Consider the following 22,822-nt stretch of genomic DNA (forward strand, 5'->3'; position numbering starts at 1 on the left):
CACACCTTCTTGTCAACTGTCTAAATGGGCCACCTTGATTATCACTACAAAATTTTTTTTTCCCTCCTGCTGATAATAGCGCATCTTAACTAATTATCCTCTCACAGTTTGTATGGTAACTTCCAACTTATCTGTATGTGTATATATATATATAGATCTTACTATATGTTCCATTCTATGCATCTGATGAAGTGGGCTGTAGCCCACGAAAACTTATGCTCTAATAAATTTGTTAGTCTCTAAGGTGCCACAAGTACTCCTGTTCTTATAGTGGCCTGAATGTTTCTCTGTCTCTACTGGAAATGCCTCGCCTGATACATCCTAAATTGCATTTGCCTTTTTCATACTGCATCACATTCATGGCTCATAGTCATCCTGTGATCAACCCACACACGCAGGTCTCTCTCCTCTGTCACTTCCAACTGATGCTTGTAGTGTAGCAGAAATTCTTATTGTTACACCTTAGGTGCATGACCTTGTACTTTGTACCATTGAATTTGTACCATTTCTGTCACTCCAGTCTTCAAGGTCATCCAGATTGTCCTGTATAATTTTCTGGTCCTCTGTACTGATGATGCCTCCCAACTTTTAATTATCAGCAAATTTCATTAACACTCTCCTACTTTTTGTGCCAATGTCATTAATAAAAACATTAAATAAGATTGGTCCCCAAACCAATCTTTGAGGAACTCCTCTAATTACCTCCCTGCAGCCCAATAATTCACCTTTCAGAACAACCTGTTGCCTTCTCCTCTTTAGCCAGTTTCTTATCCACCTTACAATTCTTGTACTGATCTCCATCTCCCTAATTTAGCTAATAATTTCCCATATGATACCATGGCAAGTATCATGGGTCCAAGTCCAAGTACATGAGATCTACTGCACTTCCCTTACCTAAAATATCAATTAGTCTGGCACGATCCGCCTTTCAAGAACCCATATTGCATTACATCCCCTTTACCACTTACCCTCCATTAATTTAATTATTTTTTCCTTCACAATTTGTTCTAGCACCTTGCATACTACTGAGGTCAGACTAACAGGTTTTTAATTGTCCAGATCACTTTTTCCCCCCTTTCTTAAATATAGGTACAACATTAGCTATTCTCCAGTCATATGGTACTATCCCTGAATATATAAATGTATTAAAAATCCTTGCTACTGGACTAGTAATCTCAAATGCCAATTCTTTCAGTATTCTGGGCTGGAAATTATCTGGTCCTCCTCCAATTTGAGCTCATTAATATCTTTAAGTTTTTCTTCCACCTCAGACATGGTAATTTCCATTTCTAGACACTTATTTCCATTAGCCATACTGCCTCCATGCACATGTTCCATGTTATCATCCTTACTGAAAATCAAGGCAAAGTGTTCATTTAGTTTCTGGGCAACATTTTGGAAGGGTGCATGGTTATAGTAGGGTTGGGTATGAAGGATGTGAATCATGATGAAACACTTAAGGGACTGTAGAGGAAAAGAACGTGGCTTGAATAGCTAGCAGCTCACTTCCAGATTCTGTTGTGTTTTGTTAAAGGTTAGGCTTAGTGTCCTCCTTCCATAGTTCTAACCATGCTTAATCCCAGTGAGCCGGGGGCATAAAAGAACCAGTAAGGTCTTTTCTGCATGGTGCGAACATCTCTACTAATCTAGCAAATATAATTTGGTGAAGAAACAATCAAAGGTTCCAAGACAGAACTTTATTAAAATCTTTGAACATTCAGAAACTTTTTTTATGGTTGTGGCATTTTTCAACCTTCCTTCCGCCAGTTATACTTCCACATTCATCATTGGAGGGTAGGATATCATAGACCTAAGAGGTGGAAGAGACTTGACTGATCATTAGTCCAAAGAATTGCAACACTATCTCAACTGAGCATTCCTAGGGCCTGTATACCAGATCCTGTGGTTCTCAAGCTCTCAGACTGACCAACACAACCAGTAATGCCTGATGTCACCTGTGTCCTGGCTTGGACTAAGTAGTCATGGAAAGGCCTGCTAACTGCAAAGTATAATATTCTCTGGTGATTATGATAACACAATATCATCACATTACTATGAAACTTGCATGTTATGATGGGATTATTTTGTGGCTTTGTGCAGCTCCATTCCTTTATGAAGAAACCTTACTCCAGCTAAAGGCTGAGGAACTCTACCCTAAGGGGATAATGGCCCAGTGACAAGACTGCATGTAGAAAAGGGAAGTCTGGGCACATGGCAGCATTCAGATAGTGTGCGCTTGAGGTGGAGGGAACTGACTGTGTACCTTTAACCAGAAAAACAGGATCCTGCTACAGCTGAAGTTTCAAGATTGCTCAGAGCATCCTCCATGGTGGTTTTTGTTCGAAGCTTGCTTGCTGCAGGCTGTTAGTCATCCTCCCGCAAGGCACAGCATGTCACTTACAAAGGCCACAAGAAGTCTGCTGCCCACACTCAGTCCAAAGGGAGTGAGTCGGTGGCCAGATGCTGCATAAATGCATAGGGAACATCAGGCCACAATTGCTAAACAAACTCCTTTCCCTCAGAATTCCTTACAAGTTATGGTCTCTTGTTTGTGTTTAACTTTTATCTGTCCCAGGGAGAAGACCTGAAATCACATAGGGAAATCCTTATCCATGTAAAACAGAAGCTGAAAACTAAATCAGCTGACAACAGTTAAGGGTAGGATGACCAGATGTCCTGATTTTATAGGGACAGTCCTGATATTCGGCTCCTATTACCTCCCTACCCCCGTCCTGATTTTTCACACTTGCTGCCTGGTCACCAGGGGAAATATACAATGTTTAAAGACTTTTGAACAGCAGCAGCAAAGTGCAGAAAGAGAGAGGAAGTCCTTCTCAGAAGGGAAGAGGCTAAACTAAAAAGGGGAAAGGCTATCGATCTGATCTGCTGAAAACTTCACTGTTCCCTACTGCAGTGTGGTCACACCTGGGGCTAGTTCTAATTCTTGAAAAGGTTTAATTTGGTCTGCCTTCTTGCAGAAGACTTAAAAACTGGACGGGACTCAATGAGACACCACAGAAGCTTTCCTATACCCCACCCAGTAAAAGACTAATTCAGAGAGAGCCTTTTAAATGTTACTATTTCATATTGCTCAGAGGCTCACTACTCTTGGTGAGTGCATGACTATCCAACTGAGCATCCAGCGTAGTTGCAGTATCTAGGTGCTACTACACTTCTTGTCCTCTCCTTTTCTGCCTTATTTTATATAATTTTAGGTAAACACTGGCTGATACTTTAGGAAATGCACAAGTTGGCGGAATATTTTACATTAAACATAGCTCTCCCTTCTCATCTTTTTTTCATGTTTTGTCCATGTGCTGCTGCTGTATGAACAGCCAACGGTTGAGTGATGGGATTGTGAGAGATAAATGGTCACAAAGGACTTTGCAATTTATGAAGGGAGAGAACTTGGTTTCTGCTGCTCCAATCCCCCAAATCCTTATCACTTGAGTAAAAGGAGAATTTCCTTTTATCATCTGTAATGGTATTAAGGCTTATGACACTCACACTTGAACAAGTGTGGCATCACTTCCAATAGCTGACAGTGGTGCACACACAACAACCTTACACAAAAGGGAATACTGTTGTCCAATGGTATATTTGGCAATGAATTCTGAAACCAATTCAAAAAGAATTTCAAAAAGATCTTATGCAGCTACACCTTGCTATCTTTAAAACGAGACATCATCTACATCAAAACTGGTGGAGGAATGGCAAAGCCGTAAAGCAGAAATCCCATAAAATCAATCACAGTTTGCAGGACTAAGGACCTTACATTTTGGCCCATAGAATAGTTGAATATGTAATCCAAAAAAGCCTTAGGATGAATAATAGTTTATGTACCCATTGTAACTTTAACAGCTCCCACAACCACTTTTCCTTTGCACTTACTGGCAAATTTCAGTGATTTAAGCATTGTAAAAAAACTTAATTTAAATGCCTTAAATTTTAATTACAAGATTGAACAATAGCAAGCCGGTAGGAACTGTAGGGAGTCATAAGAATCACAATGATATGGCTCACTGGCTATAAAAAAAAAGAGACCAGACCAAATACTCAGGGCATGCATAGCAATTAATGGTCAAAGCTTTGGTGTTCCCTGATACGCAAAGTGTTCTGTACAAAATACTAGCACTGAACATTCACAGGATTTGCTAAGGAAACCTAAAAGTGAGCAGAAAAAATTGTCCTAAATACAGCCCTTTTTATGCTCCTTTTCACTGGGCTTGACCTCCAAGGCAGAAACTTGCAGCACAGCATTAGGAAGATACTTCTGCCAAACCCTGGGACTTGGTAAACAGCCAACAATCTAGCATCACAGCCCTGGAAGTCAGCGGCAGAGTGGGAGGCGAGCAGTGGCGTTCCTGTCATGCCAAAGTGCCTTGTGGGGAAAAAGGCTGAGATTAGCTTGTGGCTCTTAAACAAGGAGAAGGGGACACGGATGTGGACAAGTGGTGCTGGTTTGCAAGCCCCGAACAGCATCCACAGGAGGCAGGAGCCGGTAGATGTGTCGCTTTAGTTCCCTAGCTGAGGATTTCTTTCGTCCCTTCAGTGCTTCACTGAGGCGAAAAAAAATATTTTTGGAAACTCCGCTGGTAGCGGCACCCTCCTGTAAACGTACAACTACGTGTGTTGGCGTGGGAAGGAAAAGCAAACGTCACGTGGCTGGTGGCTGCCAGGGGATGCTGGGAAGGCCAAAGCACAACTGGGTTCAAACCGGAGTTAGCCAAGCCCCCGGGGGCCAGGTCCATCAGCGGCTGCTAGCCAGGGCGGGCAGGGGGGCAAGCCCGTGCACCGGGCGCCCGTAACCCCCGAGCGCCGGAGGCTGGGCCTGGGTCACTGGCCGGGCCATTCCCTCCGAAGCGCCAGGCCCCGGCCCCTCGCGCAGCTCGAGGGACCCTGGGTCCGACCCAGCCTGGCCGCGAGCAGCTGAGCCGGGCCAGAGCGACTGGGGCCGTGAGCAGCCATCGCCGGCGGCCGCGGCACACTGCGGACCCCCCTGAGGAGACAAAGGCGGGAAGACGGAGCCGCCCACTCGTCACCAGCCGCTTAACGGCCGCACGCTCCCGCGCACGCGCAGCTCCACGTCGCTCCTCAGTTCAGCAGCTGGTAAACAAACAGCCGGCGGCCCTCGACCTGCGCATGCGCCCGCGCACCGGAACGCAGTCGTTTCCCTCCTCCCACGCTCTCGCGGGCGGCGCAGGCGCTGTTGAGCGATTCGTGCCGCGCCCGGAGGGGGAAGGGAAATGGTTTGCAAGAAGCCCCGCCCACTTCTGGGAAACCACAGGCCCCCTCCGCCCAATGAAAGCCGAGAGCTGGGGCGGCGGACCAAGTAAATCTCTCGTAGCGCCAGGGGGCGGGAGCGGTTATCGCTTCCGAACCGGCAGCGTGGGGCTGGAAGGAGTGTGCGCGCTGATTGGCTCGTGGGCTGGAGGGGGCGGGCCTAGAATGCGGGGCAGGGCGGTTGGGCGGGGCCGCAGCACCGTGGGGGCGTGGGCAGCGGGCCATAGTCTGCGGCTATTGGGCGGCGGGCCCCGGGGCGTGGCCAGGCAGGTGCCGTGGCAGATGCGGCCCCCAGCCCTGAACTTCTCAGGCGCCGTGGAGGGACCCTGAGGGGTCGCGCCGGGTTCGAGGCCCCCGCACGGACCGGAGCGGGTAGGTGAGCGCGCTCTCGGGGGGCGCGGAGCGTGGCGGCCGCTGGCCCCTCCCCCGCTGCGGGGCCGTGGGGCGCGTCCCCGCTCCTCCCCCGGCTGGGGCCCTGCCGCTCCCCCCCCCTCAGCACCCTGCGGCCCTGCCCCGCGCGGGGCGCTGCCCCCGGGCCGTGCCCGCGCCCCGCCCTGGCGGCAGCAGCGGGCAGGGCCCCTTCTCGGGGGCGCCCCGCGCTGGCTGCCCTCAGCGGGGCCGGGTGTCGCCGCCCGCCCCCGGCGGACGCGCGGGGCCGCGGAGCTCCCCGGGCGGGCTCGGGAGCGGGCCGGCTCCTGCAGGGGGCGCTGGTTCCCCACGCGGCTCGCGGGGCCGCCGAGGGGGCCATGCGGGCGGTGGCGAGGGGGCTCGCAGCAGGCCCCCCAGCCGGAGCCCGGTCACGGCGCGGCTGGGGCAAGCGGCGTCTTTGCCGCGGCCTGGCCGGAGAGGGAGCCCCGCGAACGTGGCTCCCGTCGGGCAGCGTTAGAAATCCGGCTTGCGGCGTCGTGCTGCCGGCTTCGGTCGGGTTTGTGAGCGCGTTCAGCCGTCCGACCGCTGCGGAAGTAACTCGCCTCTGTCAGGACAAGTTCCTGTGCCGGAAATCCGAGCTGTTCCTGGGACTAAATGGACTTCCTCAGTCTGGACCTCTGCATCAGCGACGGTGTTCGTTTGAGCTTGTTAAATTAAACTCCCCTCTTTTAAGGAGGACCCTGTGGCAGCTTGGCGACTAACACAGCTATTTGTGTTAGCTATTTGTGTTAACACGGCTGTTCCTCTGAAACCAGCTATTTGAGCGTAAGCGTTCCTGGGCTACGGCTCACTGCATCGGCTGCGTCCATTTGCACCGCATGCAGCCGGTGAAGTGAGCTGTAGCCCACGAAAGTTCATGCTCAAATAACTGTGTTAGTTTCTAAGGTGCCGCAAGTCCTCCTTGTCTTTTCGCGGATACAGACTAACGCAGCTGCTACCCTGAAACCTGTCTCTTATTTTAGTCTCTTACAGTTTGACATGAATGGCTTTGCCAGTAATAGCTGATATCCAGAATGTTTTGAGAGTCACCGTGACGTATGGTATTAGCAAAACATCAACTTCATTCATTCAGGGGAGTGTTGAAAGAGTGGCAGATTTCTAATAGCTCTGAAATTTGTGTGTGTGTATTATACCTTAACTAAATACTTAATGTTGTTATCACTGAACTCTGTTCTGTTCCTCTGGATTCTACCTGTGTGTTGTCCAACCCAAACATCTTCACATCTATTGTCAACTTTGTGAAATATTTTAGCAAATTAACAATTGTTTCATGAAACATTATTGAAAAACATAGTATTCCTAAGTGATCTCATTAATGACTAATATGCATTTTCAGTCTAGAATAAAGGAGTCTTGAATTCAATTGAACCTGCTGTTTCTTTTCCATGTGCTCTGGTGAGAGCTTCAGAGGAGGCCTAAAGAGACATTTTAAGCTTAGATGGTATTTTTCTACTAGTGAGCAGACTTTCCCTTTTGATTTTTTGAAGTAACTTGCTTCCTGCCTGCTCTGCTTTTCACAGCAAAGAAGCGCTCCTAATACGTTAGGAGATTAAATTGCAGACTTTGGTGTTTTGATTGGGAGTTGCTAGGTGCAGAGCTACAAAAGCTATCCTTTACAATGGGGAGGGGAGGAGAGAATGAGGCAGAGACCTTGAGATCAGCCAATCAAAATATACAATGAATAAGATCTGAAGTTCAGTTTAACTGCCTGTTTACTCACCACTCATTATCTGACCATATCACTTCTCTTTAAAACAATTTTTTTTTGGCAAAAGGTTAAAATACTACTTTGCTGATTAATAAGTCACTGCTGCGGTTGATTTCAGATGCTTCCTGTCTGTTTCATCTTAATATCAGTTAAGCTGGAAACATACATGCACTACCATGCATGAGTTGAAAGCTGCAGCAAGAAATTGATGTCCATAAACAACTTGCAAATTGCTTTTTAAACCGGATTTCCGAGCCCTCATACAAGTGATTTCTTTTGTCTATACACAGTGTGAGTCTGCATATGGATGTCTCCAAATCCTAATTTCAAATTAATCTGAGCATCAAAAGTGCTATACATTTTTATATTAACATTTAACTATCTTAAATCTAATGGCTGTGCAATTATCATAACTGACAACTCATTTGAAAAAATTGCGCTACTAAGTGATAGCTTTCACGAGAAGCCAAGTCTCTCTGAATAGCATACTGTTACTTTAACCTTTTAGTAGCAACAGCTGTGTGGAAGGAGAGGCCAGGTTTTTTGTACAAAATTGTTGGGATTCTTCATTTTTGTATTTGGCATCTGGATACCATGGTGATGATGGGTGCCCTAGAAAGACCTAAATGGCTCTCGATTATAGAATCTCAGGGTTGGAAGGGACCTCAGGAGGTCATCTACTCCAACCCCCTGCTCAAAGCAGGACCAATCCCCAATTTTTGCCCCAGATCCCTAAATGGCACCCTCAAGGATTGAACTCACAACCCTGGGTTTAGCAGGCCATTGCTCAAACCACTGAGCTATCCCTCCCCTATACATCCTTAAAATATTACTGTTTGACTAATAGTATTTTTCTCAGATTGGACATTGAAACTAAATGAGTCAGTTTGACTTTCTGGGTCTCATTCACCATTACGATGTTGTTTGGGTTCACAAGATTAAAGGGAAATATTTAAATGAAGCTTATATGGAAATGCTTCGATCTCTACTAAGCTTAGTAAAAGCATTTAAGTGAAAGCTGATTTCCTGTTGATATTACAAAATATGTCCTGTAAGGGCCTGGGGGAGAAGTAGCATGGTTGGTGTAGATGGGACCAAACCATTTTACTGTGTCTTCTGGTATTGGATTGTACAATATTTATAATATTTGGTGACCGTTTAGTCCTGTCTACGCAGAAAATATTGAATTATTGTAACATAGGACATAGATGGGAATGTCTCTTTTTTAAATACCATCTTATTTTAAGTTGGGGATATAATAGCAAATAAGTTTGCTTGAGAAATGGCTTTTTAAAAAATGAGGTCAGGATGTTGTGTTGGACTACTGGATCGTGAACATGGATGGAGATGTACAAACAACTAAACTTCACTGAAAATCTTGTCTAGATTGATGCTTACTAACTTGCAGCTTCTATGAGAGTTATTTACAAAATGCTTTGCAAACATTAACTCGGCTAACTTGAACGAAATGGGTACATATGAAGATATGTCATATTTGGGCAAATAGTTTTAGCGAATCTCATCCCATTTCAGTAATATGAAAAGAACATCATTAGGAGGTAGTTTGGGCCCTAGACATAAGTAAGTGTGTGGAATTAAAGATAGACATATTTAAGCATTTTTTAAAAAATGCTTAAAGTTTTAAATCCAAACAAATGTTTCCCCACAGCATTGCATTACATTGCAGCATTGTAGTGGTGCATGACACTATTATTTCTAATTACTATTACTATTCTAGTTCATTAATCACTCTGAAGTGTAAAAAGTAAGCAGAATAAATGATACTTACTTTTTGAAAACTTTTGGGGCTTAATTGAAGATATTAACATGAGGAAAGCTGTTTTAATATGACTTTTTAAGCTTGATAATGATTCATTAAAATAGTAGACTGTTTTGCATAGGAGCACTTGCCAATCCATTATGGACCAATTAACCTTCTCTGGTCTGTATAGATATTTTTGTCTGTGGGAGGAAAAGTGTAGTGCAAGAGGTGGGGGAACCTTCTCTAGAAGGATAACAAGTTATTTAACTCACTCTGCTTTCAGTCATCAAACAGCAAGTTTCTGTACAAAGCCTACATTTAACTCCATCAGGTACCCAAGATTTCCAGAAATCATCTTTTTGCTGATACTGACCTTAAAGTTGCAAATAAATTGTTGGAGGAACGTTCTCTGTATTCTAAACATTTTTCTTAATCCATTCTGGGACAAACTGAAACTTCCCCATGCTGACTCTGCTAGTTAACAACCAACCAAAGAGCTATGCTGCCATAATATGGCTTAAACTGACAAGGAAATAAACAGAACTATCTTAATTTCAATTCCATTGAAACATGGGCAGTGAAGGAAGTCTATGTATACCAACCAAATGAAGTAAGGAAAAGATGGCAGAAAAAGTCATTTATAAGCTTTAATGGAGGCATAATACATTTTTAAGAACTGTGTCACAGTTGATAATGCACTTTTTGCATGATGGAATTGGCATCTGGTAGTTCTGTATGAAATTCTCAGCTCCCCAGAGCATTCTCTATTCTAATGTTTTTCTGTTGGACCTATAACTTTCCACAAGTGCTGTTCTCCTTGTGGAAGCTGTGATGTAGGTAAGGGATTATACAGGCTCAAGTATTTTTTACCATCTTGTTGTCTAACGTCTCAGACATTTGAGCTTTGGACTACTCTTTGCTTCCTCAGTTGCTGCCTGTGGTGGGAGTGCACTTTTTGGGAATTACAGGTCCCAAAACAACCTTAGCGTAGGCAAAATCTAGGGGATGGGAATGTAGCGTTCCCTGTTGGTGTGATGTGTAAATTCCTGGCTCCATCCTGCAGTTGTGAAGCTTCATTTTTGGTGGCCAGGTATAGGTCAGCAAAGTAATATTGCTAAGACTTTTTAATTGCATGTTCTAATAAACCAAAAGCAGCTTTTGGGTGACCTGAGTTAAATGCATAGCTCATAAAACTCATCTCCCAGAGGCATTTATTTATTTCAAACAATATCAGTCTGAAACAGTTGTTGAACATTATAGCTATACATTTCTTCTAATAGCCTTAGATTTTTTTTTTAAAGTAGTCCTCTTAAATGTATAAATTAACTTAGGCCAGAACTCCCAAATGGCAAAATATAGGTTGCCTGACTGCCCTGACAAAGTGCTGACTAGAACCCTTCCAAAATAGCAATTGGCAGGGGAGATTTGGCCTTCACAGCAACTGATTAAGAACAGGTTTAATGTGCTATAGACCTTTCAGACTTTGAAATGCTTTGATCTGGTTCTCCCTTGCCTAGCTATAAATCTAGCTCTTACATAAAGTTTTTTAAGTTTAAAATCACAGTAAGTGTGTTTGTCTGAAGTGACAAAGTCCCTGCCCCAAAGAGCTTCCAGTCTAAGTAGACAATGTTCAGATGAAGAACTGGAGTGGATGAGTGGTGCATCAAAAAAGCAAAGTGATCAAAGCTGGGGTTTTAACAGAGCTGAAGGGATTTGAGCACTCTGTTCCCTTTGAACTTCAGTGGCATTTGGGTGCCTAATTCCTTTAGGCTCCTGAAAAATTCCATCCTGTGTGTTTGTATGGCAGGTGTCCTGGTCCAATATGGCAACTGTTTCTGTGTCTGAGGTTATTTGGGGAAAGAGTCTCTGAAGCCATCTGAAGTCTTCTTCAGTGCTGTACGATAACTTTCAATTTGCTGTTCATATGAGGAAAGGTAGACTATGGCTAAGTCTTTGCTGCCAAAAAAGGTGTGGTTTTTTACAGTGAGATAGCTAACATGCGTCAGTTATCTTGCTGTAAAATCTTAGTGGAGACAAGGTGCAATTAGTTTTTAACTATGATGGAGTTAAGTGAGGTCAACTGCAGGTAGGTGGTATAGTGTTCGCATCTCCTAGCTCTGTTTCTATGTGGCTGCCCCCCTGTGATTTCTTCATTTTCATGGGCCTGTTTTTTCAGAGCAAGTCTTCATGGTCAGGCAGGGAAGAAATCTGGAAGTGTTTAAATTTAGCTTAATCCTTGAGTTTGACTTTTGGGAGAGGGTGGTGGGGGAGATGAAGTTTTGAAATTAAAGAAGCAATTTCATTAATGAAACAGGGAACCCCTGTCTTAACTGCAGAATATAGTCCTAATAAATGTTGCATTTCTGTCTCACTTTTCTTTCTCACCAGCTAGAGTATGTAGTGACAACCTCAGGAGAATGTGATGGCCGCTGCAGTGGTAGGGTATCACCCTGATGGACAACCAGCAACGCTGCCCCATTATGGGGAGCCCTGGAGCAAACTTCTCTTTAATGTCTGTTCAGAGCCCACAGGACCTTGGCCCAGATCCTCAAAGGTATTTCGGCACCTAACTCCCTAACTGATTTCAATTAGTTAGGTGCCGAAATACCTTTCAGGATCTAAGCCTTTTTCTCTAAAAATCTAACTGAAAAAAGCTGTGTGCCAAGAGGTGGTAAGTGCCTGCAACCAAATCAATAAGAGTTGTGGATAGTTGGCACCTTTCGGGATTAACACCTCCAACTGTGTGTAGAACAGAGTTTACATATTTGGGAAGGGTTGAATCTGCTGGGATTGGAACCTGTGGTTCCAGGGAATGTTGTGGTTATAAACATGATGGCCAATCCTTTTTATTCAGTCTCCCATTTCCAACTCATATCTGTGAGAATTCCCACAACTTACAGAGGAACAGCCGTGTTAGTCTGTATTCGCAAAAAGAAAAGGAGTACTTGTGGCACCTTAGAGACTAACCAATTTATTTGAGCATGAGCTTTCGTGAGCTACAAGGGGAGGTAGGGTTCAAAGATCTCTCTGGGTCTTGTGGGGGTGAGGGAAAGGCAAGGAGAGAGTCTGAGGTAAGTTTATTGCAAATAAGGGGAGTGTGAATTCGAGAATAGCTCTGAACTTGTCTACTAGGTCACTGGTGGTTTGAGTCAGTCATTTGGCAGGCTGACTCTGCTGCTCCGGGAGATTAGTTCACAGCACTTGGACTTGAAATAATTTCTGTAGGGAAGAGGCAGAGGGGAGTTAGTGTAGTGAGAAGGATTCTGTCACCAGCACATCTTTCTCACAGCAGCTGTTCTGTGCTCAATTAGCCTCTGAATGTGGTCGTTGTTGACTTATCTTGTCTACCTGCCAGGCTGTTAGGTGCTTATTTGCTAACCACACAAGCATGTGCACTTGGGGCCAAACAATTCATTTCTTTTTTAAGGTGGCCCTGTAGGCACTGATCCTGAGAGGTGCTAAGCACCCTCAGTGCTCCTTCGAAGATCATAGTAGTCGCCAGGGGCATGTTTAGATTAAGTTCTGTTACCCCAGGCAGTGACCAGCAAAATCAGAGAGTCTGAGCACTGTGATACTCAATAAGCTGATGAACATGCACTTGGAATAGTCCTGTTTCTGCTTTTACTGGTTTTATTCAAACATCATTTTTTCCTGTCTTACATTTTGTGGAGGGGGGGGGAGCATGGGACTTATAATATTCATCTGTCTACACTTACTATAAGAATCTGAATTTTCACAAGCTGTTTAATAAAAGAAGCAGTTACTTTAAGATCTCGCTTTTACTGGTGGATGGATTGGAATGAGGAAATGACTCATGACAGGCAAGGAATAAGCTAGAGCATACTTTCCTCTTTTTAACACACACAACCCAACAAACTCAAACTCCCTCCCCCTCTAAAACAAACAAACCAACCACCCTTAACACACAAACTGTAAGAAAAAAATTCGAAGATGGTAGGCAGTGCAGGGGAGAGAACAGCCAGGAATACTACTTGACCATTTCAAAGGTACAGGTTGTAAGGGGATGTGCAGAGAATATGGAAGCTGCAGATCCACCTGATAAATCATTCAGGAAACAGAGTGGATTTGAGTGACTATTCCATCTTTAAAAGGATGGGGCTTTTAAATAATTATGCTTGATTTACTTTTTGTAGTTAGGCCACATGAATATGAGATGAAGGAAAAATCTTCAGTCTTAACCTAGATTTTAGATCTCATCTTGTGTCTCTGACCTAGTGGTAAGAGCAGGGAAATGGGACCCAGGATGCCAGAGTTCTGTTCACAGCTCCCAGGTAGTTCTGTGTGACCTGGGGGAACATATGGTGCCACCAAAATCTAAGCTATTCCTTGCTTCATGTGGATGTTCAAACTTAATTGTTTGAGACTCTTGAATAAAAGAATCTACAGAAGTATAAAATATTATAACAAGGGTTTTTTTTATGCAGTGTCTTTGTGAACCTATGAAATGGCCGTGATGGAAATTGCATGCCAAGGAGCTCCTGACCCCACCATCGGGCACCAGAAGGAGCTTTCTGCTAATAAAGGGCTGAGTGAAACAGTGAGTGAGAAGCAGAGCAGTGTTTGCAAAGTAGAAGATTCAGAGAAAGTTGCCTTCCACAGTCAATGGAAGATCCTGAAAGATGTGATCACCAAAGGAACAGCAAAAGAAGAGACAGAAGGGGGTTCTGCATCCATTTCTATCATCGCCCAGGCTGAATGTGAGTTGCACAGCTTTTTGTTGAGGGGAGTAGGTAGTGTCAGTGGGGCATTTCACTAGCTTTGCATCTCTGGAGAGCTGGGTTCACGTCTGTCTTTGTGATCGTAGGCAAGGTGAATTTGGTGATCGTTTTCCAGTTCCCATTTACCCACGTCACCAGACCTTTGACTATTTTGGCAGTCTCTGCTGAATAAAGACCAAGTAATGGAATAGCAGGGTGGTTACAGGCCATGACTAAGGGGTATTCTCAGAGCTGCATAAGGTTGCTCCTGCAGCAGCAACTACCCACACTGTAGTCCCAAGCCAGGGCCATTGGTCCCTGATTTTATGACCAGCAATGAACATTCTATGGCAGTAAGTTCTGAGTTTCGTGAAAATTCCAGAAGATGCAAGGGGAGGAAAGAACTGGAGGGAAGATTCCTAGTGTTTGGGGAGTGTTTGATCTCAGAAAAAATACTATAGCTCTTCATGATATGTCATAACTAGGGATCCTAGTGTTCCATGGTGAACCCACCCCCCAAATTCTTCAATTTAAAAAAAAACAAGTCTGTATGGGGGTGGGTTTTTTGCGATTTAAAACAAAATCTGTCAGCAGGAACCCTGGTGCCCAGGGCTGTCAGCATTAATTCCCCATATTCCTGTGTGCATGCTGATGGCACAGAGTTCTACTATAATATTTTTTTCACAAAATGTAAAAACACAAATTCTGTGTTTTCCTGTGGTAAACTGATTTATAAGATCCCTGGTCATGACCAATATGGTGACTTTCCTGGATTACGGTTTGGTTCAGCAAGATGTTGCCACTGTCTCCTTGTTCAGACACTTTCTGCCATCAGTGGAAACTATGTAATATTTAAGCTTTATGATGATCTTGTTTTCTCTCATACAGGTGAGAACAGCCAGGAGTTCAGCCCCACCTTTTCAGAAAGGCCTTTCATAGCTGATAGTAAACGTTACAGGTGAGAGGCCTTTAAAAACAGTTATATATCCATGTAGTACTTACTGGTCTCACATCACTCTACTTCAGTGGTGCCCCTTTGTATACTGCTACAGTTTATTTAAAGAAACTCTGTTTAGAATTGATGAACTCTTTTTTTTCCTAAGGAGTGTGGGGAACTTGCAACACTTTTTTACCCAGGTAACTTTCCCAGGTAACTTTCTCTCTTTACGTTTGCATCACATACTGTCCTGTGACATACTGCCCCACAAAGCATGTTGAGGGCTATGTGTTTAGCTGTCTTGCAGTCATCCTTGTTCATCCCTAGGATCTTGATTCTTTCCCAGTGAACATTTACACACAATCACCCTGAGGGTGGGAGCTGAAAGACCCTTTTAGTTTAGGTCCATGGGTTGGAGGAAGAAAGTTCATGCTAAGGGACATATCTTTTCAGTCTTGTCTGACTGAAGAATGTCTCTTCAGCCAGGTTCATGCATTCTTCCCCATGTCTTCCTCTGGAAAGCAGTGGGAGGCTGGATTGGCTGGTGGGGGCAATGATAACACAAGGAGCAGGTCTGTGTCCTGTTCCGTGGAAACCGCAGGAAGAGCAAGGTGGGCGGAGAAGGACCCACACCTATAAGTCTGGTGTTGCAGGACTCTGGATTACTGGCACTGCTACAGAGGGGGAAAGAAAAGAGGAAGGGTGGCAGAGAAAGGCAGGAGAGGGTAATAGAAGGGCAGGGAGCAGCAGCCACAGGAGGGGGAAGTGGAACTTTGGGGCCCTTCTGCCTTGGCTGGGATGAGGAGCAGCAGTAGCTTGATGGGGAGCTTGGAAGCCGAGTTCAGCACTGATGGTGTCGGCGAAAGGGGTTGTTGCTTTGGAGTAAGATGGTGGGGCTTAGTTACCTGTGGCTAATCAGGCATAAGCTTCCTCATTTTCAGCAAGTGCCCAGCTTCCTCTTAGTCCTGCAAAACAAGTTCCGGTCTGGATTGCTTTGATATGGGCTTAAGGGCACCACAGACCAGATGAAAGCTTCCAGGGGAGTGGATCTGATTCATAGAATCATAGAATATCAGGGTTGGAAGGGACCTCAGGAGGTCATCCAGTCCAACCCCCTGCTCAAAGCAGGACCAATCCCCAACTAAATCATCCCAGCCAGGGCTTTGTCAAGCCTAACCTTAAAAATATACAGGGCTGTATGCTTGACACTTCTGTTTTATACCCACTGCTGCCTTACCTTCCGCTAGAACGGTAGATGTTTTCCTCTATGCCAGCAACCTTTGAAAAAGTGCAAATTGTGCTGTCACATAATTTAATCTCTTAAGTGTGTAAAAAGTACAATGAAACATGTACAATGCTTAGTGCTACCATCTTGTCATGAGCTTAGCACCCACAACTCGGCTGCTAAACCAGCTAAATGTGCAGAGATAGAAGAGATTTCTGGGAATGATTGAAAAAGCTGTGAAAAACTCGACGGGTACTGCATAAAGAGTAATAAGGGCAGGTGGCTACACTGCTTGGACCAATACATGATACTTAACATCTAAAACTGGAAATGCTTTGTGAGGAGCAGTCTCACTTCTTCTCCTGGCACTGCTGTTTCTAGGGAACAGGACATAGACCTGTTAGATGAAAACAAACAACTTCTGATGGCCATTGACTAATGAATGACTAATAAAGTAAATATTTGTCTTCTGAAAGATAAATCTCTGGGTGGTGCTGGTTTGCATAGCTATGCTTTCCTAGTAAAACTATCTTAGTTTTACAGTAGCAGTCATCACAGACTTAGAGGTTTTTGGCTTAGATTTTGACTACTCTGTTAAACAATTGGTCCAGATCCTTTCTTTAACTCTAAATTTGCTTTTTAAAATGTCAGTAAAGATCTTTGTTCTAAGCACACTTACAGGTTTTTTAATTCTTTAAATAAGAGAAATTGTGAACTTAATAATTAAACATTCATGCAATACACAGCTAGTCTGTGCCAATAACGCAACTTGGCAATGATTTTTACTGCCAGTGGCTCCAACAGTCTCCCCTCCAGGGCCTTGCCAATCTGTACCTTCCAAAATACATTGACAGTGTCTTCTAGTGGGCCCAGTGCTGTCTACCTTCTTTCATGATATCTTTTTCCTGTGTAATGCCAAATATGCTGCTGCATTTGTAACTTTTCCTACTGAGAAAGCAATACTGGTAATGTCCATTCCTGTCTGGTTTTGTTTTATTGGCAGTGATCAGCCCGGGAAGATGTGCGCCTGTTGTTTGTCATATTAAAATGTGTCCTTTGCTTTTCTTGTTGGTAGCCGGTCAGACAGTCTTGATCAAATCCCCAACAATGTGGCCCATGCTACAGAAGGGAAAATGGCACCAGCCTTCTGGAGGTCAAGGCATCATGGTAAAGGCAGGAAGAAACGTCGCAAGAAAAGATCCAGGGTCAGAATACAAACACTGGCCTCTGCTAAGCAAGGGCCCAGAACTCCAGAACAGGAAAGTTGTACACCGATCCCAGTCCAGGTGAGACACACAAGCTCAGCCCCATGGGTTGGGAGGGAAAATCATAGGAGTAATATAATTCTTTGATGGTGATTGGTTTGAATTTTGAGACTGGATTTTATTGTTAGAGTTCCTGTCTAACTCTCTTACTCTTGTGTTCCAGGAGGATGAAACTCACCAAAACACACTCTTCAGTAACAGCTCCTGTTTTTCAGAACCTTGCAAGGACTCAATTTGTGATCAGATACCATTTGAGAAACCTAGAAAAGTTCTGCTCGCAGGCAAACTCCATTCGCTAAGGAACCTGCACAGACCAGAACTGCACAAGTTGATAAGCCCAGTACAGTGCCTGAACCATGTTTGGAAGCTACACTGTCAGGGTGACTTTGTGCCTCAGCCAGAGACCCTCCATCCCTTCCCTTACAACAGATTGCCCCCTTGCTTCCCCGTTCTGGACAGTCCTCTTTGTGCCATGAAACACAATCCTCTGGAGACTTATCTCCTTGATGATCGGGCCTGTGTGAATGGTGAGCGTCACTTGTCTGGCCTAAGCTTAGAACACAGCTTCCCAAAATGTGTCAGCCAGTCCGTGGAAACCAACTTGGACAAACTTTCTGTGGAAGAATATTTGGTGGATGCTCTTAAGGGGAGTGTGAGTCTCGGTGAGCCGCAGAATTTAGCCAGCCTGGCCAAGACGTGGAGAGGAGGTGGTCTGGATTTGAAGGAGCCATTTCGAGAGACAGATGACAATGAGGGGGTGCTGCTTACTGAGGTGATACTTATGGCCTAGTACTTGGGCTGACATAGTGGCAGGCAGTGTGTCCATCTCTGTTTTAGTAGGACTGTGAATTTACACATCTAAATGCCTTAGTGATGCAGGGGAAAGACTCCCGTAGAGTTAACTCATAAAGATTGAGTCATATCTGTAGTGGTGTAAATTCTCCTATAGTGTGTGCGTGAATTTAAGCAGTACTCTAACTCATGCAGTCTGCAATGTCCTTTATAGTTCCATGTGGCTTAAAATGCCTCAGTGAGAGCCATCAAGAGCTCAGTTTAGTGAGTGTTTATAGTAGGAAGAGGTTTGGTGCATAGCCAGTCTTCAGAGATTTCCTTTGTTTAATTTTTCAGTGGTAAAAGGGCCATATGAGTGAATAGGTAATAAGCTTTTATTTTCCATGTGCAATTTGCAATTTATTTTGAATCCAGTGGTCAGAGGGTTGATAAGCTGCACCTGTGAGATTTTTCCCTTGCACCTGCAAACCCCGCTTTTGTTCCATGTACCAACAAGCTGGGTGATTACACAGCTAAATACCCATTGCATAGGCAGGGCTTCCTGGGGCAACGGAAGCACATGTAAATCATGCAAACACAAAATATCCACCTGCTTCTACTTCTGGATCTTGTCGCACTAGCTGTTACAGCAATGTCCAGTGCGTGCATTGCATTGCTCAGCCTGTGGAAAGAACAGCCTTTAAAAGATGGGCTAGTTATTTACAAATCTTTAGGCCTCCAGGGGATAGCTCATTTTCTCTTTAGGATGGAGGGATAGTCATTTGGATCCCAGAGACCCAACCAGTGACCCAAGAAATCTAGATAGAGCAGGAGGGGAGGGCTTGTTAAAGGCAAGAATTGAAAATCCCAGCCCAGAGTTACTTCTGAGTGATTCTGGGACCCTTAACTCTTCTAGTTTCTTTTGAAAATCCCAGCTCTTTGCTCTGTCTTAGACTTGACACAGCTGATTGGCAGCCATGTTCCTGCATACTTGCTTCATCTTGTCTTTACTTCTAATTCTTAGAAACTAAAGCCAGTGGACTATGAATACCGAGAAGAGGTTCACTGGACCAAGTGCCATGACTCTCTGGGCGTTGGCTCTTTTGGGGAAGTGTACAAAATAGAGGACAAACAGACTGGATTTCAGTGCGCTGCCAAAAAGGTAACTTAAGAAAACAAAGGAAAGCTTGATATGTCCAATAAAAGAAGGCACAAAGAAAGTAAAAGCTGGGTCTGTTTTCATTCCAACTCCCAAGGACTATAGGTATCTCTCTTATGAGAGTCTGTGCTATTGAGGCTGTGCATCCAAGGGCAAACTGCAAAGCATTGGTATGGAAACACCAAACAAACTTTTGTCTGTGTGATAAGGTAGGGAGCCTGTATTTCAGTGATCAGTTCTAGTCCTTCTTTATCGAGTGAGGCACACTTGTTACTGTGAGATGAGAGATTACTGTGGACTCTGGGTATTCTTTAAGACCAGAAGTATGTTTTTAGCTGCTGCATGAATCTAACTGTATTCTTAAAATGTGTCCAAAAGCAAAGAGCAAAAGATTAGGTGCGCCTTCCTATATTGGATGCATGTACTCTGGGAAAAAAAATTTGTGGTTGCATATACCCTAATATGGGGTTAATTTTAAGGCTTTTTCTTGGCATTATCATTTGCATATTACGTTTGAACAATGCTTGTAAAGTGTAGTGAATTTGTATTATAGGCTCTGCAAAGGAACTACGCTTTTCCAGGATCCTACGTGGTCCAGCTTGTTTTAGATATTGTACAGTAAACAAAGTCAGATGTTTTCATTAAATGATGCATATAGAACTTGAGAATTTCTTTGAAGATTTGTCTTAGCTATGCCCCCACCTTTGTAGGTAATTATATTAATACAAATTACATTCTCTCATAATCTCACTACATAGTCCTCTGGATATCAGAGTGCATGTGCTTTCTGGTGGCTGTTAATACTTATATTACTCTAGTCAAGAGTGTGGGAGGTAACTGACTTTTAGAAAGTTTGGGTTCAGAATCCTTTTGAGTATGTATTTTCACTTTTTTAAAAAATCTGTTTTTCTATGCTATAAATAAATCCATCTCAACTTGACTGATTACCTGGTGGAAACAAACAAGCAAAAATATAATTAACCAAGTTGGAAAAAAAAAAATACATCTGATCTCTTCTCACATGTTTCACTTGTGAGCTGTGCAGGAGAGAGAGTTAAAACAAACCAGAAAATGTTATAATACTAAAATTTCCTGTGATACCTAAAAAAGAAAAGGAGGACTTGTGGAACCTTAGAGACTAACAAATTTATTTGAGCTTAAGCTTTTGTGAGCTACAGCTCACTTCATCCGATGAAGCTCACGACAGCTTATGCTCAAATAGTCTCTAAGGTGCCACAAGTCCTCCTTTTCTTTTTGCAGATACAGACTGACATGGCTGCTACTCTGAAACCCGTGATACCTCGTACATCTAAAAAGTACACACAATGACATATGGCCACTATGTGAGCAAGTTATGCTAATGTCATAATGTACAGAATCTCTTCATTTGGGTTAATTATCCACCTGGCAAACACATGCACTCAGATAATTTTGCAATAGGATTGTCCAGTACAGGGTAAATTTTGAAAAAGCCTGTCACCTTTGAAATTGTTACTCGCAGGCTTCAGAAGGCAGCTGTGTACATGAAAGGATGGATTTCTGATGGGTTGCATTTCTTCATCGTCAAAAACAGGTGGATTTTAACCAGCAATTAAGAAATATGAAGATCCAAGTTCTGACACTTTAAAGTCACTAGTATGGAAATGAGGTGCAATGCCTGGCTTGCCTGAAATTAATGCCACCTCTGTTTTTACGGGACTTGAGCTACCTACCCATGTCTTATCAAACTTGATTTCGGCAGCTGGCTTTTAAATTCTTGAGATTAAACCAAACTAGCTATGGCTGGACCATTGACAACAATGAAACATGATGCATCCTTTTCCCACCAGTGTCCAAATGAGTCATGGTTTCCTTCTAGTCTTCAGCAGTGTCTAGTTTTGTATTTTTTTTGGCCTACTGATGTGAATCAACTTTCTGCTTAGTTTTTCTTGTGTAGCATAGCTACTGCCGAAAGAGGTGACAGACAGAGCAGATTACTGTACGTGGGCATATAAAGAGAACTTGAAATCTAATCTCTTTCAAAAAAATTACTTACAAGTTATTCTGGGTGCTATACCTCCCCTGGTTTTTCCCCTCCTTTGTGGTTTTTACAATCACATTTTCCTGGCATTTATAAAAATGTTTTCTTCCTGTTGTATGAAAGACAAGCACAAACAGGGACACTGACTACACTGTGTGCTATCAAATGTACAGAGCAAATTGAAAAGTGAGATTAGAGGAAAATTTCCTGTCCGTTTTGAGCAATGTTGTGGGCTAGATAAATGTTCAGTCTGAAGTGTGTGTGAAGTTGCCAGTTTCCTTTTTAAACCAAATCAGCTGTAGTTATGTCTTGTCTTCCTTCCAAAATGTTATTCACTCAGCTATAATCTGGAGACCAAGGGGAGGAGGCATTTTGGGGAGAGGGCACTGAAGCCTGAGCTATGTTTTCTGGCCATTTTTCAAATGCTGTGTAGCTTTGAGTGTTTGGGATTCTTGTAGTGCACTTCTTGTTCAAAAGTGTCTGCTCCAAAACACCTAGTACTGTCTCTTGTACTCTGTTGCTAAAGTCCAGTTGGCTCTGGCTGTGGGACAGAAAGGTAATCTGTTCTACTGCACAGAGAGTACGTATGCTCAGAATTTTGAGTGGTGCTGTCCCACGTGTGGAGGGAAGAGCTGCATTTCCAAAGGAATCTTTTAAGGGGAGGGTGTTGTACAGACCTTGAGCTGTTGGAATCAGTCATCGTGACTCCAGTTTTTCTTCTTTGCTTCTCCAGGTGCAAGTCGAACACTTTCGTGCAGAGGAGTTGACGACATGTGCTGGAGTGACAAGTCCCAAAGTTGTCCCTTTGTATGGAGCCGTGAAGGAAGGTCCTTGGGTTACTATCTTCATGGAGCTAATGGAGGGTAAGGAAGATGGAAGCACCTTTGTAACCATCAAACTAAGTAGGCATTGATGTCCTCCTCTCTCTCTTCCCCCCTCCCCCACCCAGGCCACAGTTTTAAATGTTTTTATCCCTTTGGTGGTATTCTGGATTTTCATTGGAGTTAATTTCTTCTGGGACGGGTGGTTTGAGGTCAACACCACTAGTGCATAGAAATGGACATCTATTTTGAGTGATCCTCTCACTTCTGGATTTATATTTTTAAAACTAGAAAGCCAACAAAATTCCTCCAAGCCTCGAACTAAAGCAAGCACCTGTCGTCTTTGACGCTACAGTGTTTGCTATTGAGACCGAAGTTGTGAAATGAATTTCTGATCTCATGGAATATACTTGTGTGGAGCGGGGAGTATGTGTTGAACCTGGTACTTCCCTTGCACACAGCTCCTCTTCTCAACCGGGGGCAACAGAAAGCGCAGCCTCTTCAGGGATCAGTGGATGACCAGCAGGGGCTGGATGGGGTTGGGCTGTCAGATTGATGATTGGTTGCTATGAGGCCATTGAGTTATGTGAGACCAAAGTAAGGGACTTTGAAAAATGGAGGTTACTTGGACAGCTAGAATCATAGAATATCAGGGTTGGAAGGGACCCCTGAAGGTCATCTAGTCCAACCCCCTGCTTGAAGCAGGACCAATTCCCAGTTAAAT

General features: G+C 43.8%; 1 protein-coding gene across 4 annotated transcripts in view; it reads left to right on the forward strand.

Annotated features, from left to right (window-relative positions):
- Positions 1–5,522: 5,522 nt before the first annotated feature.
- Positions 5,523–22,822, forward strand: part of MAP3K14 (mitogen-activated protein kinase kinase kinase 14) — a 29,428-nt gene continuing 12,128 nt past the window's right edge. The window contains exons 1-7 of one of the 4 annotated variants that reach the window (XM_048829768.2): positions 5,523–5,655; positions 13,628–13,900; positions 14,789–14,858; positions 17,138–17,348; positions 17,491–18,099; positions 19,123–19,260; positions 22,011–22,140. In XM_048829768.2, coding sequence (XP_048685725.1) covers positions 13,648–13,900; positions 14,789–14,858; positions 17,138–17,348; positions 17,491–18,099; positions 19,123–19,260; positions 22,011–22,140 — 1,411 coding nt within the window. In that variant the 5' untranslated portion in view covers positions 5,523–5,655; positions 13,628–13,647. Of the gene's footprint in view, positions 5,660–5,808; positions 6,346–13,627; positions 13,901–14,788; positions 14,859–15,003; positions 15,051–17,137; positions 17,349–17,490; positions 18,100–19,122; positions 19,261–22,010; positions 22,141–22,822 lie in introns of those variants that run through there. The other 3 variants (XM_048829771.2, XM_048829769.2, XM_075123734.1) reach the window with 3 other exon arrangements.

This window comes from Caretta caretta, chromosome 27, assembly GCF_965140235.1.
Source record: "Caretta caretta isolate rCarCar2 chromosome 27, rCarCar1.hap1, whole genome shotgun sequence".
Taxonomy (NCBI): domain Eukaryota; kingdom Metazoa; phylum Chordata; order Testudines; family Cheloniidae; genus Caretta; species Caretta caretta.